This window comes from Adiantum capillus-veneris, chromosome 6 (assembly GCF_014529385.1).
Source record: "Adiantum capillus-veneris isolate H3 chromosome 6, ASM1452938v2, whole genome shotgun sequence".
In the NCBI taxonomy this organism is placed as follows: domain Eukaryota; kingdom Viridiplantae; phylum Streptophyta; class Polypodiopsida; order Polypodiales; family Pteridaceae; genus Adiantum; species Adiantum capillus-veneris.
Window position 1 is genome coordinate 56,212,106 of NC_140936.1, and position 27,363 is coordinate 56,239,468.

The 27,363-nt window shown below is 45.4% G+C and overlaps 1 protein-coding gene across 1 annotated transcript in view; it reads right to left on the reverse strand.

The window, feature by feature from the left end:
* Nucleotides 1–1,729: 1,729 nt before the first annotated feature.
* Nucleotides 1,730–27,363, reverse strand: part of LOC147455546 (uncharacterized) — a 31,932-nt gene continuing 6,298 nt past the window's right edge. The window contains exons 3-9 of the mRNA XM_086514302.1: nucleotides 18,598–18,810; nucleotides 17,834–18,477; nucleotides 3,391–3,487; nucleotides 3,029–3,082; nucleotides 2,823–2,944; nucleotides 2,557–2,744; nucleotides 1,730–2,457 (exon numbers count right to left, since the gene is read on the reverse strand). Coding sequence (XP_086370428.1) covers nucleotides 1,832–2,457; nucleotides 2,557–2,744; nucleotides 2,823–2,944; nucleotides 3,029–3,082; nucleotides 3,391–3,487; nucleotides 17,834–18,477; nucleotides 18,598–18,810 — 1,944 coding nt within the window. The 3' untranslated portion in view covers nucleotides 1,730–1,831. The remainder of the gene's footprint in view (nucleotides 2,458–2,556; nucleotides 2,745–2,822; nucleotides 2,945–3,028; nucleotides 3,083–3,390; nucleotides 3,488–17,833; nucleotides 18,478–18,597; nucleotides 18,811–27,363) is intronic.

The window sequence follows — 27,363 nt, forward strand, 5'->3', positions numbered from 1 at the left end:
GCTTGGAATAAGGATGGTCTCCCGCGTGGAGTAGCATGCAAGAAAAGTAGGATAAAAGAAGTGGTTCACATGCATTCATGCAAAAATAGAAGGGACAAGCGCAATCACCCTAACTCTATGATAGCCAATGGGTGAGTTTATGATTCGTTGGGGTACATCTAGATACAAACAAAAATTTATTTCTCACATCCTATGGTACATGAAATAAGCACCAGTACCAAGATGCATTTGGGTATGTGGCTATTATATATTGCCTTGTTTTGCTCAATCTAGGGATCACTTGGTAAAATCTTGCTCGAGATTTGATTCTTCTTCAAATTTTGATATCATGAAAAGAATTGACAAGGAAAATCTTTGTCCATCAACTATGCCATTAATGCACATGAAATTCTTCTACGTAATCCTTCCTTTCGAGGGTTACCAAAGAACTCGTGAGAAAAAGTTCATTCGGTCTAGGGTGAAAGTCCCTCTATATCCCGAGGAAGACCTAGGTTTAAAATTGTCTTTGTGAATTAAGTTCAGTTTATAGTTATCTTCATCACGATACATCAAACATGACAACCTCTAGCTAGAGAGCATGTGGCAAAGCTTTGCTTTTGACCATATATTGTCCAAAAATGCATCAAATTCTTTTGACATAAACCCCCTTCAATCAGAATAGAGGGTACCCAAAGTACAACTAGATACATTTTTTAGTCAACAGCAAAAACTGTTTGAAGCACTTTATGTAACACTCACACTCGTTTTACTATGTTGCATTAGGATTGCTATCTAAGGCATCTCTTCAAATATGTAGAAAAAGACGTGGAGATTCTACTCTATATAAATTTAGTTATTAGTGTGGATCATTTTTGGTGTTCTAGAAAGTGAGACATTTGCCTGCGTCTCACAGTGTTATGCTCCTTAAATGATCTGATTGTCTTGTGATCTTGTACTAGATATTAGGTCATTATAATCCCAAAGCAAAGGAATATGGTTTTAGGTTTAGGTATCTCATGGGTTTTACATCGGTGCATTAATCTTGAGAGGAAGATTAACGTATGACAAAAAAAGGCATTACCATAAGAAGCTTTAGAATTCAAGGAAACATAAATGCATACCTATAAAAGTTTGTTTTTTTCCACATTCTAGGTTTTTGTCATGTATTCAATGTTGTTTATGATGGATGGGGGCTCTCTGCAACACAATGCATTTGGACCATCCGACTGAACTACTTTTAATGCATGGACAAATAATAATCACACATCCCCTTGGGGGCCACAATCATTAGTGGGTTTTTTTAACCAATAGCAGTGCACTAAAAATGCATACAATCATAGAAACTTGCACCTTAATTGGACACAACTCATAACACCCCCTTCCAACAAGCAATTCACCTTTTCTCATCTTACATTTAGTTGCTCCGCATAGGTTATGAGACCCCATAAATTATCCCACATAAGATGGAACTTGAGCTTTACCTCCCATGTATGAAAGTTTGTCCCATCAAATTTGTCCAAGCTTCAATGAGAGACTTCGATTTGACGACACCATAAGGTTTGGTAGGAGAAAATTGAGAATTCATAAATTTTAGGGCTCCATAAAGAAACTTTGTCAAAAAAAGCCAAGTGGTAGACAGGAAACAGACTTGGGAGCTAGCAGAGCAGATTCCTTCACAAAAAAATTATGTAAGCCCTGTGAGAGCGCTGCATCCAAGTCGGTCACTGCCCTAAATTCTGCCAAACAGCTATAAGTAAAGTATCTTATTCGTATTAAACCAGCATTGTGCTGCCCAAAACCTTATCGATATACAGGAGTCTACAAACCAAAGACCATATGCACATACAATTTATCATGCTGGAAGTACTCTCAACAGATACAATGCAAGCTTCCACTGAGAACATTCAGTCCTAACAATCCTCTGTAGGGGTGTTACCACACCTGCTCGGATTAATGCAGGGTGATTCTCCTCGTTTGTGCCGAGACTGTAAAGCACAGAGAGGGCAGCTTCCTGTGCCTTCAGAGTTCCGCTCTCAAGAAGCTCCACAAGCGGGAAAATGCCTCCGGCATTCGCGATTGCAGCCACATAGCTCTCTATACCTTGTGACACGAGGTCACGTAGCTGGATTGCAGCCTCTTCTTGAACATCCCGATCAATGGAGCTCTCTATTTCATTCACTAGTCTAGGAATCCTGTCATGTACGATAACTTCGGATTCTATGGTTACATTTGCATTAGTGGTAATGCCTATGAGCCTATCAAGGTTTAGAAGGGATGCCGAAACCCAGTCTTTGACGTGAAGAGGGAGATCACTTTTTAAGGCTTGCGCAAGCAGCAGAGCAAGACCCCTGCAATCAATGATTTCTCGAACCTTCTTGTGTATTAAGAGCTTATTTAGAAGCCGACATGCGGCAGTAATAGCAGCCCATGTCTCCTCCAATTCAACAATGTCAGGAGTCTCCAGAGGATCAACTCTTTCTGAAATGCCAGGCACAGGTGCACATAATTCGAATTAAGCCTGTGATTTGTCTCCAAGAATTTCCTAAAGAATGCACTTACACAATGAAATACGTATACCTTCCACGATCACTTGAAGCAATGATTTCAGAGGAAGCTCTACTCCTGCGGTGACAATTGACTCAGCATGCGAATCACGTGCAGCCAAATTTTCCATCACACGAGCTGCCTTTTGTTTGATAGATGGAACACCAGAAGCAAAAGTATGAATAAGCGCTGGAATTCCACCCGCATCAACCAATTTTTGCCTACAACACATAATTTAGCCACATTGAAAGCTTCTACATCAACGACAATCATCGAGTCTAAGAACACTGCTGCTGTACCTCGAATCTACTTTGCGTGAAGACAGCTCCTCTAATATGCCTTCCGCTTCTTGTTTTGCATATGTATTTGCACTGCTAGAATTTGCCATATTCAAGAGTGCTGGAAAAGCTCCAGACTTTATCTGCATACAAGTTCCTACATAAATCAGGAATTGCATTGATTACATCAATCCAGAATAAGCCTGCACCAAATGAGAAAAAATTACCATTGCTTTGACTTCCTCCCCTGTTTGTGTTAAACGATCAAGTGCCATCAACACCTGCTTTTAGCAGCATACATTACATTCAGAATTTACAACTAATATACAGAGAACATACTTTGCTTTTTAATCATGTGCACAGATACGCACAGATAATCTTCCATGCATGTATTTTGCGACGAAGGCAAGAATTCCTTGGCAGATTAAGAGCCTAAAACCTTGCATTCTGAACATGTTAACAAAGGCACATATTTCGATGTATGCATTTTGCCAAAGCAAGAATTACCTGATCAAACTAAGGGCACAACATATATTTCACGTAAGAAAATGTTTTAAATCAGTACTCCAACTGAAATAAATGAGTAAACCTTTTCTTTCACACTGCCAGGAGCATCATCAGCTTTAACGATCTCCGCAAGTGCAGGTACAGCTCCATGGGCATCAATAGACTTCCGCACATCGAAGCTGTGGTCATTTAACCCAAAGAACGGATTCAAATGAATGTTAAGAATTAACTTGACAAAGGATCTTCAAGACCTCAGATTTCTTCACCCATTTTAAAGTCCGCATTTCAAAACCCCAAACTGGCTGTTACACAAGAAGCATATTTGACAACTTACAAAGTGGCATAAAGACTGCCAACATGGTTTTTGTTATGCCCCTACCACAGGACAACCCCATGGTAGTGGAGGCACTCTTTCAAACGATATGCTTTATCCAGAGAGTGAGAGAGCATAAAGACTGCCAACATGGTTTTTGTTATGCCCCTACCACAGGACAACCCCATGGTGGTGGAGGCACTCTTTCAAACGATATGCTTTATCCAGAAAGTGAGAGAGCTCCCAGCTGACAGACTCACACGGCGAGCATTCGAGGAGGCCATACAGATAGCAAAGAACGGATTCAAATGAATGTTAAGAATTAACTTGACAAAGGATCTTCAAGAACTCGGATTTCTTCACCCATTTTAAAGTCCGCATTTCAAAACCCCAAACTGGCTGTTACACAAGAAGCACATCAGACAACTTACAAAGTGGCATAAAGACTGCCAACATGGTTTTTGTTATGTCCCTACCACAGGACAACCCCATGGTAGTGGAGGCACTCTTTCAAACGATCTGCTTTATCCAGAGAGTGAGAGAGCTCCCAGCTGACAGACTCACACGACAAGCATTCGAGACGGCCATACAGATCGCAGAGTCTGGATATGACAGAGCTTGGTACACCCAGGTCAGAGCATGGTTCGGAGCAGATGGCCTTGATCTTGAGAGCTTGCCACCGTTCCAGTATGACCCTGGCTCACCCCAGTTCATCTCTCACGTAGCGAGAGAAACATAGTGCTCCTAGGAAGATGTCACACTAGAGAGATCATTTCCTTACCATACTCGAGGACGGGGTCATACAGCGATCACAATATATGGACACCTACATGCCACACAGCTCATGGGTGGCGATTGGTCAGCTCAGAGGGTCATCACACAGGTTAGAGATAGAGGTGGGACGAGCTCATGACATTCCCAAGGAGGAGAGAGTTTGTCGAGTATACAGAGAGGAGGTGGAGAGCGAGGAGCATTTTGTTTGCAGGTGCAGAGCTTATGATGATATTAGAGGCAGATACGACCCACTATTCAGAGGGCAAGCCTACTCTCTACGAGATCATGCACTCTTGAGATCAAAGACAGTTGGGGCGCTACCTGCTAGAGATACACTTTTGCAGCCACATACAGAGACACACGTGGGGGGGAGACAGTCATAGCTTACATATTTTTTCCAGAGGACCACACCTCCCCCACTCCCCGAACCACCGAGGGAAGTGACTCTCTAGCAGGCCGAGATGAGCTGGGCCAGATGACGTCCACATGTCACCGGATGCCGGGCCCCACGACCACCACAAACAGATCGACGAGATCGAGACCCGAGAGTGCCGAGCTGTTGAGGAGAGACGAGCCCAGATGATGGCTCACCCAGCTGCATTCATCCAAGCAACCCTTGCTCCCGATCCTCCCAAGTACTGCATTCTACACCCCCGATTAGCACAGGATGGAGCTAGCTAGCTTGAGGCATCTTCATGGTTGTACTACTCTGAGCATATAGACATGCACACATCCCTAGTACTAGAGCTCCATCCCCCCCCCCCATAGGTCCCATCATACACCAAGGTTTTCTCTTTACTTTGTATCAGTTTGGATTGTTTTGTCTTTTCCAATAGATGGAAGACATACCCACGTGTATACTTGATTTGTCTCATAGGCCGACTTCGGCCTCACATAGACGTTAAAAAATGAGGATGGATTCTAGTAGTAGTATCTTTGTTCTAGTTCTTTTGTACCCAGACATGGAATTAGATTCACCATTTTGTAACAGATTGGTCTCATAGGGCCTTTTGAAGACGTTAATATAACATCTCTCTCTCTCTCTCTCTCTCTCTCTCTCTCTCTCTCTCTCTCTCTCTCTCTCTCTCTCTCTCTCTCTCTGCCTCTGCTCGCGCGCTCTGCACCCCCCCCCGCCCCCGCCCCCCCCCCCCCCCCCCCCCCCCCCGCTGCCTCTGCACCCCCGCTCACGCGCTCTGCTCCCCCGCTCTGCACCCCCGGCCCCCGCCCGCTGCCTCTGCACCCCCGCTCCCGCGCGCTGCTCTCATCGGAAGCTCCCGCGCTGCCGTGCCCGCCTGTAGCCCCGTCGGATGCCCCCCCCACCCCCCCTTCTTCTACGCGTAGCATGTCTCCCCCTCTACTACGCGTAGCGTGTCCCCTTTTTTCTTTGAAGCGTAGGATGACCTTCTACGCGTAGGAAGTCTTTTCTTTTTTTTTTCTGGCCCGCCCCCCCCTACCCCACTCTCTCTACCATACTTTACCCCCCCCCCCCTCTCTTCCCCCCTCCCTCTCTCCCGTCTGTAACTATCGCTATCCCTTCCTGGCCATACCGCCTCGCGCTCCACCAACCGCCGCGCCCGCCGCTAGTGTGGGTGCACACGTACACCTAGTGACTCCCTTGCAGACGACCCCCCCACTCGCCAGCTGTCGTGCCCGCTGCTAGGGTGGGTGCACACGTACATCTAACTCCCTTACGGACGACGATCAAGCATGAGGAAGATGAAAGATAAAGCCGACCCCCTCGAGGATGCCATTCAAAAATGCAAAGAGGAAATGACGGAGACCATTACCAAAATGAACCGCAATCTCTGGGGCACAATAAACATGCTCGAAGGACGCGTGCTGATCCAAGAGAGCAAGATAAGCACGTTGGAAGACCGAGTGACGACCCAAGAGGAAGAGATCGCGTCACTCAAGAAAGATCTCACCAAAGCACGATCAAGAAACACACTGGAAGAGGGCGAACTGCAACCCTCAGTAATCGAAGAAATCAACACGATCAAGGAACAAGTACGGGCCATCAAAGAGGGAGAGGAGCAGCACAAAGAAATGACGACTTCTTGGGTGGATGTTCTTACCAAAACTCAACAGAAGGCGGACGAAGCTGAGAAATGGATCAAGGTGGCCAAGAAAGGAAAAGGCAAGGAGATAATGCCCACGTCCACACCCAACAACATCATTAATCAGACACTAGAGGAGGAGCAGAGGAGAAGGGTGCGCGCTTTACATGTGAGAATTTGCGGTCTTAAAGACAAAGGCAATGTGGACGAAGAAGTAAAAGAACTCACAACCTTGATAGGGATTCATGAGCCGACGCACACAAGGGCATGGAGAGTGGGCAACATAAAGAAAAATGGAAGTAGTGGAGAAACCTCAAAAGAAAGAGCACTCATCCTCCGTTTCCCCTCCATGGAAGCAAAGAGGTCATTCCTGAAGAAAAGACCAACTCTTAAAGAGACTGGCATCTTTCTCGGGGATGATCTCACCCTCTCGCAGATCGCTCATATGCAAGAAGTAATGCCGGAGATTAGAGCCGCAAGGGGAAAAGGCAAGATCGCTTTTTACCGAGACGGAAAAGTGGTGATACTAGAGCGACGCTCCACATGACAGTGCAAGACTTATGGGACCACACTCAAAGTAGCTGCCTGGAACTGCAATGGATCTATGCGTCTTGATGTGGGTGCTTTTGAGGATAGCTTTGCTGGAAGAGACATCATCTTTTACTCTGAGACACACCAGGCCCCTAGGCAATCCATGCCTCACATCAGCGGATACAGGTGGGAGACAACCTATAGACAAGAGACACGCTCAGAGCACAGAGGGCGGGGCTCGGGAGGAGTGGCAGTGTTATTTAGAGAGGATCTGCAGCCACTGATACATATAGCCCGCAGGGACGAGCAGGCTAGGTACATCTGGGTGAGACTGAAAGCAGAGAGAGGCAGATACCTCTATCTAGCTATTTGCTACTTTCCCCCGAGTACATCAGTTTATGCATCACCCAGAGGACAGTCCCCTTTCTCTATTTTGGATGATGACATATGGGAGTTCTCTAGGGACGGTGACATTATCATCCTAGGGGACTTCAATGCTAGGACTGCCCATCACCAGGCAATGTTTTATGATACTTCAGAGGAGATGCTAAGAGAGCTAGATGTTGTAGAGACGGGCCTTTCCAGACTATCACACGATATGGAATATACTGAGTATGGGTGACACCTGATAGACATGGGCACTGCACATGGATTGGCCATCTTGAACGGCCTACAGAGATTTCTTGTTGTGGGAGGATTTACATGCTTCCCACACAGACATGGAGCCAGCACAGTGGACTATGTCATGGCACAGCCGAATCTCATCTCCAGTATCCAAGATCTCACAGTTGGGCCCAGACCGGTCGGGGTGGCAGTGGATCATGCTCTGGTGTCAATGACCATCTTCTTCCAGTTCAGTGTAGCACACAGGCCACGAGTAGCAGCCCCTACTCGCTACACATTCACACGGGAGACGGATTCTGTATACATGGACGGAATCTACAGACGCCTATGCACTGAGGACCCGGGGCGACCTCTGGAGGAGCTAACTACTATACTGACACAGACATTACATGAGGTAGCAGCAGAAACCTACCCACACACCCAACCTGAGCAGAGCCGCCGATCAGGGAGCATGCCTCAGAACAGCTGGTACGATGAGGAGTGCCGCCAGACTAGAGCCAAACTTCAGAGGGAGGTGCTATTGGGGGACGTCACTCACAGACAGTCACAAATTGACTTCCGACGCTTGGTGCGGCGAAAGAAGAGGGCTTTTTTGGCTCGACTCGAGCAGGATCTATATCAGCTATTCTTGAGTCAGGACTCGCGTGAGGCGTGGCGGCTCTTTCATGAGCAGTCCCCCCCCCCCCCCCCCCCCTGCTATTTCCTCCGCAGAGACATGGGGTCAGTACGCATCATCTTTGTACACAGTACCTGGACAGCCGCCCCTCCCCAACCCCCCCGATCCATGCCCACATGCATGTGTCTTTTTCACCGCTGAGACGGTGAAGAAAGCTATTGACAGGATGAAGACTTGGGGAGCATATGATCATGATGGCCTAGTCGCTGAGCATTTCATGCATGCCAAAGACCTACTAGCAGAGCTTCTAGCAGTTATGTTTAACCGGGCCATGTGTGAGGGCCTACCGGACACGTGGAGCCTATCTACGATCGTACCTATCTTCAAATCAGGAGACCCCATGGAGCCTGGGAATTATCGCACTATTATGATTGGGCACACACTGGCACGGTTGTATGCATCCATTCTTGAGCAACAGCTGAGTAGATGGGCAGAGAGGGAAGGAATACGTGCAACTGGGCAGACAGGATTCAGGAGAGGCTTCTCTACTCTTGACCATATCCTAACACTCAGGGCCATCATGGAGGAAGGCAGATCTCATAGGAGACGGATCTATTGTAGCTTTGTGGACTTCCGCAAAGCTTTCGATACGGTACCCAGAGCTAGACTGATGCGCAGATTACAGGTCTAACAAACTTGGACACTCCAAGTCAAGAATCAACCGCGACAGCACCAAATAACCACTTCAAAACAATTCACAGATCACAATAGATTTGCACTAGCCCGGCGGAGTTCCGTGCCTAGAGATATTGGCCCCAAAGACTGGCGCCCCTTTCGGTATTTCTTTTTGTATTAATCAATCATCAAAGTACAAGAGAGCGGTTAGGGTTTCACTCTCAGACTCTGCCTCCAGATGCTCTGAGAAGTGAGGCCCTCACCACTAATTTAAAGGTTACAAGGGATGCCCAAAAGCAGAGCCCCAAAAGCTTTTAAAATCAAAAGCATCAGTTCTCTCTCTCTCTTAGAGAGTCTTTTCTCTTTTTTTTATAAAAAAAAAGCAAAAGCAAAATTTGCGTCGCTCATCATTTTCCAAAAAAAATATATATATATATATATATATATATATATATATTTTTAATAATCCGCCTCCGCGATTCCGGAATTTAGGGTTTTTGGCAAAAATTAGGGTTTGCACGAATTTTAGGGTTTCTGTTGTCCACCACGTCATCACTTTGTGACATACCCCCCTCTTGAAAGCATTGTAATCGACCGCGATTACGCCTGCAAAACCGACAAAAGCCATAAACCGTCTTAGCAGACACTGACTGTTAGTACCTACGTACTAGGAACGCACATCTAGCACATGTACAAAATCGACAGTCACATCACACGACATCACAGGACATCACCAGACATCACAGGACATCACATGACATTCAACATTCATTCGGATCTTAGACCATGATTTATCGGCAATGTAGCTAGCAATCACATCTAGGTCCAATCGGGACCTCATCGATGTCCGATTGACTAACCCCTATTGCAACCATGTCTATTCGAGATCAAGTAGACCAAAATGCTGCAGTCATTTCGTCTATCAGTTCCTGCACTCACAAGAAGTCAAGAACAAATCAGTATCATAATCAGGAATTCCATTTCATAAAGTCATCCAGCAGAATACTGTCAGCTCTCAGTATCCCTGAAGCTCAAAGAGACATCAGTGACTTTAGTTTCAAAATCGAGGCATCTGTTGACAAAGGAGTGGAGTAACTTCCCTCTTGTGCATCCCACTGCACCAGATCTTCGGCCAAGCTGAATTCTGGGTTCCATTTGGAGTAGACTATGCTAAACCAAAAGCATCGAGGTAAAGTTTCACAATCTGAGGAGTATCTGCTAGGTCCTCCTCCTCCATCCACTTCGCATCAAGTGCAGGATAATTCTTGAACTTAACCAAGAACCGCCTTCGGACTTTACCCTTATTCTTCGTATCCTTATGTGCCAAAATCTGTTCAGGAACAAGGATCTCCTCGTTTTCTTCCACTTCGGGTTGCTCATTAGGCTCCCCATCATCAGGCACATCACCTTTAAAAGGTTTCAAGAGATTCACATGAAATGCATTGTGAATCCTCCAAGTATCTGGCAGTTTCAGTCGGAAGGAGACTTCATTTATCTTTTCAGTAATCTGGAAAGGGCCGTAGTATCGCATACTAAGCTTTGGAAAAAGCCTCTCCTTTCCCTTGTTCTTTCGTAGGCGTGCCTTCTCAAAACGTAAGAGCACCCAATCATCCTCCTTCAATTTCATGTCGCGAGGATGGCGATCCGCTGCCTTTTTCTGTCGTTCTTGAGACTTCTGCAAAGTCTCGCGAACCTTGGCAAAAGCCGTATCCAGATCTCGCGTATATTCATCCGCTTCAAAGATCTTATCTTTCGTGCTCAGGAAGGGTGGAACCTTTGCAGCACCTTCAACAATCTCAAATGGCGCCTTCCCTGTCGACGAGTGTATCGTGTTATTGTAGGCAAATTCCACCAAAGGTAAATATCTTTCCCATTGAGTCTTCTGATCTGAGATATAAGACTTCAATAAATCTAGAACCACTGAATTGGCAATCTCGGATTGCCCATCAGTCTGCGGGTGGAACGATGACGAGAACTGCAACCGCGTGCCAATGTTCTCCCAAATTGCCTTCCAAAACAAACTCGTAAATCTGGGGTCTCTGTCGGAGACAATTGTCTCAGGCATGCCATGTAATCTGAAAATCTGGGCCACAAACAGTCTCGCTAAGTGATCCGGCTTGACTGTTTTCTTCACTGGAATGAAATGAGCATGTTTGCTAAATCTGTCAATAACAATCCAGATACCATCGTGACCACTCTGTGTTCTCGGGAGATCAAAAATGAAATCCATCGCTATACTTTCCCAGGGGCGGGTGGTTATGGGTAAAGGCTGTAACAATCCCTGTGCTTTATGCCTGTCAAACTTGACCTTCTGGCATACCAAGCAGCTGCGCACAAACTCTTCCACATCTTTCTTGAGTCTCGGCCAAAAGAAATATCTCTCTACCCCTTTCATGGTGGTAGCAATGCCGCGGTGACCCGTAAAAGGTGGACAGTGGCATTCAGTCATAACCTTTTCCCTCAACGGCTGTGTAACGCACAACATAGTCTTTTTCATCAAGTAGCCTTCCCGAAGGGAGTATCCCGCTCCTGTCTCCCCATCCCGTATCCGTGTAAAAATATCTGCAAAATCTGTATCTGTGGCATACTGATCGACCATATCCTCGAAGCTCCTATGATGTATCGCGGAAATAGCCAGAACCAACGGTTTCCGAGACAAAGCATCTGCCATGAATTCTTCTGTCCCTGCACATGGACAATCTGGAAGTGAAACTGTGACAAGATGTTCGCCCACCGCATCTGCTTTTCCGAAAGCTGCTTCTGTGACAAGAAGTAGCGCAAACTCTGATGGTCTGTAAAGACAGTAAAATCCGCTCCGAGTAGGTAATGCCGCCACTGAGTAAGAGCATGGATTACTGCCAAAAGCTCTTTCTCATAAATCTGTGCTGTCATCTCCGGCCTAGAGAACAAACGGCTCTCGTAAGCTATGACATGGCCTTCTTGCATCAAGACTGCACCCAGACTACGACCACAAGCATCACAATATACTTCGAATGACTTCTGCAAGTCCGGCAAAGTCAAAATAGGTCCCGTAGTCAATTTCTCTTTCAATGTCTGAAAGGCAGTCACCTCTGTGGGTCCCCACAAAAAAGGTACTCCTTTCTGTGTCAAGATATGCAAAGGGGAAGCAACCTCTGCAAACTTTCGTATAAACCGCCTGTAGTACGAACATAGTCCTAAGAAGCTTCTAACTTCATGGACATTCCTCAAGTCGGGCCAATCACGGATAGTCTCTATCTTGGCCGGGTTCATTTGCACTCTTGCTGTTGACACAATGTGTCCCAAAAAATGTATCTCTGGTAGGAAAAATTCACTTTTCGTAGCATTAATCACTAATGTGTGATCTCGTAATGCCTGAAAGACTTGAAGCAGATGATCTCTGTGTTCTGCCTCATTCTTGGAGAAAACAATGATGTCGTCAAAGAAAGTGCCAACAAATAGCCTGTACTCTCGAAAAATCCTATCCATCATCCGGTTAAATGTCGCAGGAGCATTGGTTAAGCCAAAAGGCATCACCAAAAACTCAAATAACCCAAAAGTCGTCCGAAAAGCTGTCTTGTAGACATCTCCTGGCGCTATCCTGATCTGATGATATCCACTCTTCAAGTCAATCCTGCTAAAGCACGAGGATCCCTGTAACCTGTCGAGTATATCATCGATCCTAGGAATCGGAAATCTGTTCTTGATGGTGATTTCGTTGAGAGTGCTATAATCGATGCACATTCTCCAAGATCCGTCTTTCTTCAAAACCAACAACACTGGAGAGCAATACGGTGAAGTACCAGGCTGGACAAGACCCTTTTCCAAGAGGTCTTTCACTGAGTTCATAATCTTTTCATTCTGTACTCGGCTCACACGATAAGGTGGCCGATTCGGTGGCGTGCTTCCGGATATCAGATCAATGGTATGATCTTCAGGCCCTCTCAAAAGCAATCGGCATGAGCGTGGAGAAAAAAAATCTTGGCGTTCTTTTCTTCAGGTCAAAACATATTCAACTTTTATGCATCGTTCAGTTCTCCCAAAAGAATGAGTAAGAAAACTGAAGTTCATCAAGTACAATCTCTAAGCCCTTCATTTATCAAAGTCGCTTTCTCGGCCCGATAGTCAACCACGGCGTAGTTCTTGTGGTACCAAGGGATCCCGAGTAGAACGTCACTCGCGTGCCCTGAACACCCCTGTCATTGCAAACGAAGTTTGCCAACGCTCGGTGTAATGGCAACATCCCATCCGGGTGCCAGTCGAACTACCTCCACCTATGGCGTCAGTCTGTCGGGCGTAGTTCCAAATCGAGCCGCCAATTCCAAGTGAAAAGAAGTTGGCCTTGGCTCCTTCAAAAGAGCTTCCTGATCCTTCGCTTTGCCCCGAAAGCGGCAAAGTTTGTACTTTCATTCATTAGATTCGGTGCAGGTCCCACGCCATGTGGTACCAGTTCTGCTTTTCTATCTGCCTTTTTTGCCACGTTCCTCAGCTGCTCTCAAACTCTCAGACCTGTCGTCGTTTTTATCATGCTGTTCTTTCTGTGCCGTATCAGGGCACTTCGCGGAAATATGTCCATGTTCCCCGCATCCAAAGCACTTCCCCTCTCTGATGAAGCGAGCTCTCTCCTCAGGAGTAAGCTTGGGTCGTGCATCCTTTTTTTTTTTCTCTGGGTTGCTCTTTTTCATTCTACTTTCATTCCCAGAAGTCTGTTCGGCTCGTTGTGTCATGGCCTCATCTGTGGGGTAGGTCAGACTACCAGAGTGAATGGCAAAGCCCCGCTTCGCATGACTCGTCAACTCCTGAATAGAAGCCGACTTCTGTTCCAAGCAGTGATCTCGGATCTTTGTAGGTAGACCCAAGGTAAACCGCTCAATCTGTTCTCTGAACGAGATCTTCTTGAATGAAGAGGCGGGTAGAAAAGAGCTCCAGAATCTTTCACAATAAGAATTCACTGTATCGCTCTTGGTCATCCGGAGATGGTTCCAAGCAGCTCGTATATCTCGCTCAAACTCTTGAGTCAACCAAGAAGAAATAAAAAGCCTCTTGAATTTCAGCCATGTAACTGGCACAGTCTAGCTTAATAGAAGCGTGGACCACCAAGTACGGGCATTCCCCTTAAAGTAAGAGGCAGCTCTCCGAATCTTGGAGTGCTCTGAATAGCGTCCTCCCGCGAAAGCGATGTCAAACTGCTGTATAAAAGACAAAGCCTTCGAAGCATCTGAGTATCCTGAAAAGTATCAAACTTGATCGAGTGACCACCTTCCTTAAACTCTCGGACTTTCTTGCTTTTATCTTCGAGAAAGTCATACTGGTTGGCTTTGTAAAAATTCTTCTTGTTCGCATAAAACTTTCTGTCATCGGAATCTGAGCTGTCTGTAGACGAGTCCTCAGTAGAACTGTCAGTCTCTGGGCGAGATGTAGCCTTCTTTGCCTTTTTCTTGCCCGTTCCGAAGCTTTGTGTCTTGCTTCGCTTTTTGCTTTTTTATGTCTTCTTCGCTCTAATCCGAGGAGCTAGAAGAACTGTCAGAAGAAGAAGAAGAAGAACTGGGTACTCCTTCAAATCGAACACGCTTCTTCCATTTCTTTGCTTTGTCGAATGTCGACTGACGACCCAAATATCCCGAGAAGTCAGTACCTTTGTTCTGCTTTTTGCCGTGCTTTTTGCCTTTCTTTTGCACGTCGAAAAGCTGAGCAATCCGTGCATCAACCACGTTCTCCAGTTCCTTCTCCGTATATTTCTTGGAGGCAGAAGGTTTCTTGAGAGCGGGTTTCGGGAGTGGTGTTGTGGTTCTCTGCCACTCCATCTGTACCTCTTTCAAAGAGGTCTGGTTCCATATATTTTGCCATCTTCGGGTCCTTGGCAAAATTGAGCATCATCTTTGTTGCATCACCAATCAATTGACGACGCTCCATCTCTCTTTGCTCCGCCTGAGTAGGCCGAGGCGGGCCATACTCTCTGTCTGAATCTTCGTTGTGATCCCAGCCCGCATCTCCAGATGCAGAGGGAGTCGACTGATCATTGCCTGAAGCCATAGGTGTCGCAGAAAAAAAAATTCGGGGATCGGATTTTTCGTAAAAGAGAAATCGGCCGTGCTCTGATACCACTGTAACAAACTTGGACACTCCAAGTCAAGAATCAACCGCGACAGCACTAAATAACCACTTCAAAACAATTCACAGATCACAATAGATTTGCACTGGCCCGGCGGAGTTCCGTGCCTAGAGATATTGGCCCCAAAGACTGGCGCCCCTTTCGGTATTTCTTTTTGTATTAATCAATCATCAAAGTACAAGAGAGCGGTTAGGGTTTCACTCTCAGACTCTGCGTCCAGATGCTCTGAGAAGTGAGGCTCTCACCACTAATTTAAAGGTTACAAGGGATGCCCAAAAGCAGAGCCCCAAAAGCTTTTAAAATCAAAAGCATCAGTTCTCTCTCTCTCTTAGAGAGTCTTTTCTCTTTTTTTTATAAAAAAAAAGCAAAAGCAAAATTTGCGTCGCTCATCATTTTCCAAAAAATATATATATATATATATTTTTTAATAATCTGCCTCCGCAATTCCGGAATTTAGGGGTTTTGGCAAAAATTAGGGTTTGCAGGAATTTTAGGGTTTCTGGCAGAAATTAGGGTTTCTGTTGTCCGCCACGTCATCACTTTGTGACAACAGGAAATGGGAGTACCCACAGAACTCATTTGGGGGATCATGGCATTGTACAGATCAATAGTAGGGCATGTACGCACCCTGGAGGGACTTTCTACACCGGTTCACTCCACTACTGGGGTGAGGCAAGGCTGCCCGCTCTCTCCTACTCTTTTCGGTATGTATGTGGATGAGGTTTCTAACTACATTGACAGCGATGGGGATAAAGGTGCTCAGTTGGCAGGGACATGGATCCCACTTTTGTTATATGCTGATGACATAGTGTTGATCTCCGATCCCAGAGGGAATGCAACGTCAATTGGATGCTTTGCATACGTTTGCCCACGAAAGTGGTTTGTCTGTCAACCTGGGTAAAACCAAGGTTATGGTGTTTAACACCACCCCACAGTGGATCAGGAGGTCAGCACCTACATTCACATACGGCCAGGAGACTCTGGAGTACACAGACGCTTACACTTACCTTGGAGTGGTGTTTAGCGGACCTGCATTCACACTCAGAAGAGCAGCAGAGACCAGACTTACTAGAGCCCACGTAGCATTCAGTAGATTGGAGAGGATGTGTTCGCAGGTTCAGTTTCAGGAGCCCCGGACGAAGCTCTGGCTCTTTGACACCTTGGTGGCTTCAGCACTGCTCTATGGAACCGAGATATGGGGACCTTCACTGGATCACTACGGGAGGCCGGGTCGCTCAGACGGCTGGGGGAACATGGAGAAACCTCTCGTCTCTATGATCTCGCGGCTCATTAGAGCCAAGGCATCAGTACCACGGGCCATTATCCGAGTAGAGCTAGCGGCCCCCCCACTTGTGGTGGAGGCGCTCACCAGATTAGTCTCCTTCATAAACCGCACATGGGAACTTCCTAGAGACAGATATGCTCGCATAGCACTTGAATCCTCTCGACAGTTAGCCATACAAGGAGATACAACATGCTGGTATGGGGAGATGACATCATGGTTTCAGGCACATGGGTTCAGCATAGACAGGCTGCCACCATTCCATTACTCATTGGATGCACCATCTCTCACTCTTACACAGTCAGAGATCACCAAGCTCATCCGCCAAGACCTGACCCAGCTAGACACCAGGAGGACATGGATACAACCAGCACAGGAATTGGGCACGAAGATGGCTTTCTACAGAGACCACCTTCTCCAGCTTACGGAAGATGGTTTTGTGGCGAGACCCAGATACATGGATACCCACTTGTCTCATGGGATACGATGTGCTATTGGCCAGCTACGCACATCTTCTCACCAGTTTCGGATTGAGACTGGGAGATACAACGGAGTACCAGCGGAGGACAGGACATGCCCCTTGTGTAACACGGAACCTGAGACAGAGCTACACTATACATGCCGCTGCCCCGCCTACTACGAGATACGAGGTCGCTTCCACTGCCTGTTCAGAGAGGGTTTTGGACCACTCTCAAGAGTCATGGGATACGAAGATCAGAGATGTCTAGGTTTGTTCTTGCTCAAGCTGCGCAGACACAGAGATAGCCTGATGAATGGCGAGGCTAGCCGGTCTCAAAGACGGATCACAGACTTCTTCAGAGCAGACACGGGACAACCGCAAGAGCCACTCCCACAGCAGAGCTCCCCCTCGTCTCACACCGGAGGCACACTGATTGACCGAGCGATAGAACTACGGAAATCCAGGCGCCCACGACTGCGAATAACTACACAGCATCGACGGGTTCTACGACAGAAAATTTGGAGCACGCTGGCCAGGCATGCACGACGCCCGGTCAGACTACTAACCATGGAAGAAATTGATGAGATTCGCCAACGACCAATGCTAGATCTCTTGTGATTCAGCCATCCCAACAAGCCGCCCAATTTTTTCACTTAGTTTTTCTACTTGGCTCACACCGACCAACTTAGGACCCCATAGTAGATATCTTTGTTTTGTACTGTTGTTAGGTTTTTTTGTTACTCTGACTTTGTATCAGATCCACCACTTTGTAACTTTCGGGTCTCATAAGTCATTATGGCCTTTTGAAGACGTTAATATAACATTTCATTTCTCTCTCTCTCTCTCTCTCTCTCTCTCTCTCTCTCTCTCTCTCTCTCTCTCTCTCTCTCTCTCTCTCTCTCTCTCTCTCTCTCTCTCTCTCTCTCTATATATATATATATATATATATAAAAATAGACTTTTGGTCTCGTAGGTCATTTTGGCCTTTTGAAGACATTAAGATATCATTTCATTTCATCTCATCTCTCTCCACCCCCACCCACCCACCCACCCCAGACCCAAATGAAATAAAGGCCTCTTAAGTAGAGCAGCGGTTTCCTACCTGACAGCAAGCTGCTCCAGTGCTGCTGCTCCAGCTTCTGTTGCGCCTTCGTCTCCACTGCCTAGAAGGCGAACAAGATAAGGTATACTGCCAGCTTTTTGAATTGCCAGCCGGATATCTTCATTGATAGCGATTTCTGAGATTGTACTGGCCGCTAGTGATGCCACCTTGATATCCTCAAGCCCGAGGATGAGGACAAGCCTAGGAATACCATCCCACCAAGTCATTATAGTAACAGCATCTTTTCTGCTTGCAGTAGTAGCTTCCTGTTTACTTGCCTCCTTCTCTAATAAGCCAACTCTGCCCAGAAAATGCTGGCGTGCCCGACCTTCAATTGCAAGCTGGGTAGCATCATCAAGATTGTACAGGTTGTCTTTTTGACCTAGTCCTAAAAGCAATTTTCCAGCTCCAAAAGTTGAGGGCAATGAAGGTGGTTTCACATTTAGACCTTCGGGAAGGGTAGGTGCCACATCGAGTAGAGGTTTGAACGATTTGTATGCACTAGCCCCGATCAACGGCACCGGAACCATTCCCTCTTCAATAATCATCTGCTTAAATTGGGCATTCTGCACGAGTTCTAGAAAAACCTTTCGAGCTTCTTGGCGAGTTACCCTTGAGCCCTCCCCACTTTTCAGCAGGTCTGCCTACAAATCAACATCCTTGAATGACTAAATCCCACCTTGAGACACAAAAGTAACTTGGAGACAAAGGAGAGTCCATTTTGAACTGACTGTTGTCTTACACCAATACATAAGCACACCAACCAGTTTTGGGATGATGCCTGCCTCCACTAAAAGCTCATGGTTGCAGTCATTCAAGGCAAAGTTGGCAAGAATACCAGTCGCTGCTTCCTTATCAGATCCCTCAGAGTCTAGCATAGTCCAAAGCACAGGCAAAAGTTCTGAAATATCAAGTCTGTTTCTGACCACCTCTTCCAAGGACAAATTCCAAAGGCAGTTGGCAGCTTGCTCGCGAACCTGCAATTTGCTGAATGAAAATTATATACACGTTGAGCTTAAACTGAACCTCAGGATCACTCCTTACCAGCTCAGCACCACTACTTACTATGAGCAAACACTAAAATACACTCAGCTATGCAACACAAAACTGACAATCAGCACTGCAAATCCTTGTGTGATTCTGCACTTAATGTCTCAATAAAACCACTAATGTCTATATACCACAAAAACCAAAGGGTGTTTCCACTCCAGAAAACCTTGTGCTTACATGTATGTGTATATATTGAAATCCGGCCACAAAAATGATCATATGTGACACTGCTTGACAGTTTATTAAAGTCCCAACTTCGAAGTAAAACTACGCTTTCTCCACTCCACATTGCATGTACATCTTAAAGTTAGCAGGGTTGCTCTTGGGTGGAGCAAGACCTATAAGTTGGAACAACTTAATCTTTCAGTTTTACTAGGATTGGTCCAGTAGGTCATGCCACGTCATCACTTTGTGACATACACCCCTCTTGAAAGAATTGTAATCGCCCTCGATTGCACCTGCAAAATCGATGTAAGCCAAAAACTAGTTTAGGAGACACTGACTCTAGGTACTAACGCACTAGACAACACATATCCAGCACTTGAACAAAGCCGATAGTCATTGAACATTCAGATCACATTGACATCACTACCCCCGTCGAGACTTTGAGAATCATGGTCTATCGCAACGTAATTAGCAATCACATCCAGATTTGTCATTGATCCCTCGCAGATGTCTTGATTGACTAAATCTTGTTACTATCATGTCCATCTCATCTCTCCAAAGAACCAGACCAAAATGTTGCAATCATTTTGTCTTTCAAACATGCACTCAAACACTACTCACATGAGAGAGCACATATAATAGATTCATTTCAAGAATTCCCATTTCGAAGTACTTTTTTCATAAAGTCATTCGGCAGAATACATTCAGCCCATCAATATCCCTGAAATCCAAAGGAAGTCAGTGACTTTATTCCATCTAGGTAATCTATGACAAAGGAGCCGAGTAACCCCCCTCTTGTGCAGTCCCGACTGCACCATATTCAACCCACTAATCTCCGAGAACTCTCCTAATGATCGAAGCTCGACCGAAAGCCTCAAGGTAAAGTTCCACTATCTGAGGAGTATCCACTAGGTCCTCCTCCTCCATCCACTTCGCATCCAATGCCGGATAGTTCTTGAACTTAACTAAGAACCACCGTATCACTTTACCTTTCACTCTCCTTTCCTTGTGAGTCAGTATCTGTTCTGGAATGAGAATCTCCTCGGTCTCTTCCACTTCAGGTTGCTCTTCAGGCTCCCTCTCCACTGGCACCTTACCTTTCAAGGTTTCAACATACTCACATGAAATGCATTGTGAATCTTCCAAGTGTCTCGCAACTTTAACCTGAAGGATACATTATTGATCTTCTCTTGAATCTTTTGCAAAAAGCCACTCCCTACCCTTTCGTTTTCGTAGGCGTGCCTTCTCAAACCGCAAAAGTACCCAATCATTCTCCTTTAGCTGCAAGTCGCATCGATGCTTGTCTGCCGCCTTTTTATGCCATGCTTGGGACTTCTCAATAGCCTCGTGCACCTTGGCAAAAGGAGTGTCCAGATTCCTACTGTACTGATCTGGTTCAAAAATCTTATCTTTGGTGCGTAGAAAAGGTGGAACTTTCTTAGCAGCCTCAATTTCAAATGGTGCCTTCCCCCTCGACATATGAACTGTGTTGTTGTAAGCAAATTCCACAAGGGCCAAATACTTTTCCCATTGAGCCTTTTGATCATAAATACAGGACTTCATTTAAGTCCAAAACCACTTAAATGGCTATCTCAAATTGCCCATCTGTCTGTGGGGGGAATGAGGATGAGAACTGCAACCGCGTGACAAATGTTCTCCAAGATAGCCCTCCAAAACAAACTAGTGAATTGGGAATCTCTGTCTAAAACAATAGACTCAGGCATACCATGAAATCTGCGAGAGAAATAGTTTCACCAAATGATCGGGCTTAACTGTCTTCTTTGCCGAAATGAAGTGAGCCTACTTATTGAATCTGTCAATGACCGTCCAAATGCCATCGTGCCCACTCTTGAGTCTTTGGAAGGTCAAAAGTAATATCCATTGCTATTCTTTCCCACGATTTGCTAAGTATAGGTAAAGGTTGTAAAAGTCCCGGTGCCTTATGTCTATCGAACTTGACCTTTTGGCATATCAAACAACTACAAACAAGCTCGTCCACATCCTTGTTAAGCCTCGGCCAGGCGAAAAAAAAACGCTCCACACCCTTCAAGGTGGTCTCAATGCCTCGGTGGCCCGAAAAAGGTGGACAATGGCACTGTCAAAACCTTATTCCTCAGTGCTTGTGTAACACACTTACAAATTCTTCCTCATCGAATAGTCTTCCTTGAGTGAATAGGCCACAACTGCTTCTCCACTCTGTAACACGGTGAAAGATGTCTGCAAAATCCGGATCTGTGGCACACTGATCTACCATATCCTCGAAGCTCTAGTGATGAACTGCCGAAGTAGCCAAAGCCAAAGGCTTACGAGACAATGCATCCACCACCACACTCTTCTATCCTTGATCATGCACAATCTCAAAGTGAAATTGTGACAAAGTGTTTGCCCACCACATCTGCTTGTCCGAAAGCTGTTTCGAAGACAAGAAATAGGACAAACTCTGATGATTGGTGAACACTGCCAAATCGGCTCCAAGTAGAAAGTTTCGCCATTGAGTAAGAGAATGGATAACTGCCAAAAGCTCCTTCTCATAAATTTGTGCAACCCATTCTTGTATGAAAAACGTTCCGCTCTCATAAGCTACAACATGGCCTTCTTCTTGCATCAAGACCGCTCTCGAACTGCGGCCACAGGCATCACAATGTACCTCAAATGGCTTTTGCAAGTCTGGCAAAACCAACACTTGGCCAGTTGTCAACTTCCCCTTGAGTCTTCAAGGTTGCAATCTCGGATGGTCCCTATGCGAAAGGAACCCCTTTCTAAGGCAAAGTAGGCAGAGGAGAAGCAATCTCCACAAATCTTTGAATGAACCGTCGGTAGTAGGAGTACAAACCCAAAAAGCTTCGAACTTTCTTCAAATCGGGCCAATCTTTGATGGTCTCAACCTTTGGTCGGGTCCATTCTAACACCCTCCGTAGAGACGATGTAACCCAAAAAGCGGATCTCGGGTAAGGAAACTCGCTCTTCTACCCATACACCACCAACCGATGTTGTTTCAGTGCCTAGAAAATCTCCGATGTTGTCTCAGTGCCTAGAAAATCTGTAACAGGTGGTGTCAATGTTCTGCCTCATTTTTGGAGAATACGATAATATCGTCGAAAAGGTGCCCTATACTCTCTTATCCTGTCCATCGTCCTGTTAACGTTGCAAAAGTATTCGTGAGATTGAAAGGCATCACCAAATACTCGTACAAGCCAAGAAACGTCTTGGATGCTGTCTTATAGACTTCCACACGAGCAGTTCGGATATGATGATAACTACTCTTCATATCAATTCTACTAAAGCAAGTAGAACCGTGAAGTCTCTCTAGTATATCATCGATCCTCATAATAGGGAATCTGTTCTTGATGGTGATTTTGTTGAGAGCTCTATAGTCAATGCACATTCTCCAAGATCCATCTTTCTTTAAGCCCGAGAGCACTAGCAAACAGAATGGTGAAGTACTAGTTTGGATAAGACCCTTCTCAAGAAGGGTTCATAATTTTCCTCTTGCTTCTCCGGAATCCTCTGATGACCTTGCATCAAGTTCCCTTAATTCGTCGAAACCCTCGGATGCGCTACTATCTGATTCTCATACTGCTCTGGAATCTTGTAATGATCTGTCATCCGGTTCCCCCGATTCATTCTCTTTATCGAAAGACTCTTGCCCAAATGAGGTGGATATTGTCCTATCCATACGATAAGTTAATGAGCCGGCATGCATCCCAAATCCTTGCTTAGCATGTCCCATAAGTCTTTGAATAGAGTCAGACTTTTGTTCCAGACAATACTCTCGAATCTCTTTTTGGCAAACCTCAGCCAAAGCCGCTCACAATCTAGTTTCTCAAAGTAATCTTTCAAAACGAAGACACTGGCAAATAAGTATCCCCAAAACCTCTCGCAGTAGTCATCCAATGTATCTTTCATAGTCATTCTCAAATGATGCCAGTCGTGATGACATCCTTTCATATTTATATCCAAGTTGACATGAAAATTTTCATGAATTTTAACCACGTCGCATGTGCTTCTTTGCGTAACAACAGAGTGGAGCACCATGTCTGTGAAATTCCTTTCAAGTAAGTTGCCGCCCTTCGCACCTTGGAGTGTTCCGTGCACCAACCTCCAAAGAACGCGACGTCAAACTGCTATATGAACTCAAGGGCTCGATGGGTGTCCTGGTAGCCTCAAAACGTCTCAAATTGGCGGCCTGACCCCCTTCTTCCTTGAACTCCTTGATATTCTTGCTCATCTGCTCACTGTCAAAAGAGGATGAGCTCTCCTCCTCCGAACTGCTAGATGGCCTTCCATGCCTTCTAGACTTTTTCAAAAAGCTGCTTTTCTTACTTTTCTTGCTTTTTCTCCGCTTCTTCCACCTTTTCTCATTCTCTCTAGAACTAGAGGACGACGAACTGTCGGAACTATCTAAAGACGAAGAAAAATCTGAGTCGTCCTCGAAACGAGCACGCTTCTTGGATCTGCTTGCCACCTCGAAACTCAACTTTCGGCCCAAATACCCGGGAAAATCCACCGATTTCCTCTTTTTTCGAGAGTGCTTCAAGCCTTTCATTACGTGGTTCACCTTTTGGTCAAGAGCTCTGTCCAGCTCTTTCTGCAAGTACAACTTCCGCTTTTTAGCACTCGTCTGTCCTTTCAGCTTTCCTCCCAAACAAAGAGGAGAATCAATGGCCTCACGCCATCTCGAGCGAATCTCATCGATCGGGTAATTCTTCAAATGTTTCGCAAATCTCGGATCTCTAGAGTATTGCAATTGTTGACGTTTGTACTCCGCTCTAGCAAACTTCCCCATTGAAAATTTTGCCCAATTCTTCATTCCTTTCTTCAGTTCCCATGCCGCGTTTCAACTTTTCTTTGCCTTACCGCCAAGGGGTGTTATCTCTGTTGGTTTCTCCGTGAGAACCCATGTGTACTCTTGGGTTCTTTAAGGCTTATGCCCTTTAAGACAAAGCGATGAAGATGGGAGCGCGCCCGATGCGCGATGGACGAAGGGTGGGAGTGGCTAATAAGTTTGGGGTCGGGACACAAAGATTCGTCCACAAAAATCTTGTCTACTCTGTAAGATTCTCCTCAAAAACCTAAATGTGCTACAAAAAGGATCGGATCCTCCGTAGAAGAAGAATCTTTCTGAGCTCTGATACCACATTTATAGGCTTGGAATAGCAACACACAAACGGAAACTTCAAAACCACCGAACTTTAATAGAGAGAGAGAGAGAGTCAACACGGAGTTCCGCGCCCAGAAGCACTTGCCCCAAAGATTGGCGTCCCTATCGAGTGGTCATGGCGACATCCGGTACACTTGGGGCAGCCATACGGATCGTCGGTAACATCATCTTCGTGGCTAAAATATGCAACAGCATAAGAGATTCCCTGGTGCCCACTGCCTCCTATTTCAGTCCTTGAGAGAGAGGTGATCACTTTTATAGCTTCTGGGAGCCGGCGGGAATAGAGGTGCTTTCTGTTGGGTTAAAGGCCCAAATGGCCCCCTTTTAATGTATATTTTAAAGGTACTAACCTTTTTACAAACTCACTCACTTATTCCCTGCAGCAATAGCGTGCCCTCTCTCTCTCCCTATCGTTCTGCTAGCGCCTCCTCTCTTGCTGGCCTTCGCCACCCCTCTCTGCACACACACTGCACTTCCTCGCGTGCTCTATCACTTGCACACACCGCCGCGCGCTCATCAACTGGTATCAGAGCCCGATTAGGGTTTGCCCCCAAACCTGCAAACGTTGAATTTCAACCAAGAAGGTCAACTTTCACGCGAGATTTTGCAATTTCGTCGCCAGAGGACTCGTCCCCGGACACTAGAGAGCTCTCGGCAACCAAAATTGACCTAAAACAGGCTGAAATTAGGTCAAAAACAGGAAATTACAAGTTATGACAGCAAAATACAGGTTTTGCGAATGATGTACTAAGGTGTGGGAATACTTTTGCTAAGTCCCCGCTACCCGAAAACCCTGAAATTGCCGAAAAACAAGCCCTAAAACAGGTGTTTTAAGCAGATTTCAGATTTACGCAGGTTTTTGCAAGTGTTTTTATGGTGCGATTACATTGGGGAAAGTGCAAATAGATGCAATCCACACACATTTGACAAATTTTGTCGATGTATGACCATCTATGGCTCGATTTCATGCAATTTTGATGCTACAAATTGGGGCTTTTGCGTTTACATGCTTCTAAAGGCTGTATATTAGCCTTATGTAAGTCTTCTGAGGTTAAAAACAACTAAATTTGTTGCTTTCGAGCACAAATTCGCTCGCTGAAATTTCCTACGCATAAATTTCAGAAATTGAATTTTGTGCCCAAATCGACCTATTTTGCCCCAAATTGCTCCTGTGACCATTTGGAGCTGTAGTGCACATCTCTGTGAGGCTATACTCCGATTTTTGCGCATTTTGCCCAAAAACTCAGCGTATTATCCCTCTTATTTTGTGCAACTATGGCCTCATCTTCTTCGGATGTGAAGAACCTCTTCGAGATTAGGAGGTTCGATGGAATAGGTTTTGATCTTTGGAAAGACAGGATTCAAGGAATCCTATTTCTTAAGGATTGCGAAGGGGCACTTGAACAGGTGAAGCCACAGAATATGACGAATGAAGCATGGGTTAGCATGAAGTTCATCTCATGAGATACAACCTTCACTTTATATTTATATTTTTTTTCAATTTGGATGGGAACTATGTGTTAAAAAATCATCAAAATAGGGTATCTTTCTGGCAGAGAAAAAGTCTATTTATGGTCCCCTTAGTGTAGACTTTCATTTGATTCTAATGGACACGTCATGCAATATGAAAGCATGATATTGCTCCTTGATAAATTTTTAAAAGCATCCTTTCAATAATAGATTCAAATAGGTGCATCTTTGAAAATTATGCAAGCTAGTGTCCCACTAGGATTTGATACCTTCCTAGTAGCTACCACAAAGGAATATGAAAAAAAAAATACATATATGGAATCGCATTAGCATGATGTGTGGGAGAAGTTAAAGGGAATGTATGAAAATACAACGCCTATCAACCAGGTGCACTTGATGCGAAAACTTGTTGGCATGCAACTAGATGAGTCCAAGAGCGCGGCAGAGCACTTGTCATTGTTCGCAGGTACTTTGTCGCAGTTATTACAGGATTCTGGCTTGCCCCCTTTTGATGATAAGCTGAAAGCTATCTTCTTGCTTATGACCTTACCTGAGTCATGGGAAACTTTGGTGGTTTCGTTGTCCAATAACCCCAATTTGACCTTTGATGGTGTTAGGGGTTCTATCTTGAATGAAGAAATCAGGAGGAAAGCAAGTGGAGAAGGAGGCAGCTCTGCCAACATGGTTAGAGGCAGGACAGAAAAGAAGAAAAGCAAGTGGAGAAGGAGGCAGCTCTGCCAACATGGTTAGAGGCAGGACAGAAAAGAAGAATGCTTATGCACAAAGGAGTAAGAGTAAGAGTAAAGAAAGGGGAAATGCAAGCAAAGGCAAGGGTGATGTGACATGCTATCAATGTGGCAGAAAAGGTCACAAGAAACCCGATTGCAGGTACTATAAAGCTGAGTTAGAAAGGAAAAAGAATGGCGGAGACAAAAAGAAAGAGAAGTAGGAAGTCAAGGCACATGCACAAGATAGCTCAAAGGACAAAGAGAAGGCCAATGTGGCTTCTAGTGTCGTGATTGAGGAGTTGTCAGATGTAGAGGACATCTTGTGTGCCACTTTGTCAGATGATGATGCTTATGACTTTGATACCTCTCAAAATGTTCATTCACAGGACATGCAGATCACTCTTGGTGATCTTATTGATGCTTTGTTGACTGTCATTGATGCATTGTCCCAGACTTGGATTGTTGAGTCCGGTGCTTCATTTCATGTGACTCCTATCAAGGAGTGTTTCTCTACTTTTGATGTAGGCAGCGTGGCCATGTATACCTTGGAAACAATCATGCATGTTCGATTGAGGGTATTGGCACTGTGCATCTCTCCATAGATGGCACAAATGAGCTTGTCTTGCATGATGTTCGATATGTGCCGAGAATCAAGAAGAGTCTGCTTTCTGTTGGTCAGATGGATATGCATAGTTACAGCATCTTGTTTGAGAGAGGGTCATGGAAAATGACTAAAGGCTCAAGGCTGATTGTAAAGGGCACAAAGAAAGGGACACTTTACTGCATGCATGGAAAGGCCGTGTTGGGCAAGTTTATTGCATTGGCTGAAATTAACTCTCACATGGAGTTGTGGCACAAGAGGCTTGGCCATATGAGCCAAAAGGGTCTTTCTAAGCTTTGTACTTTGAACAAGCTTGATGCTAAAGGCACAAAGCTTGACTTTTGTAATGAATGTC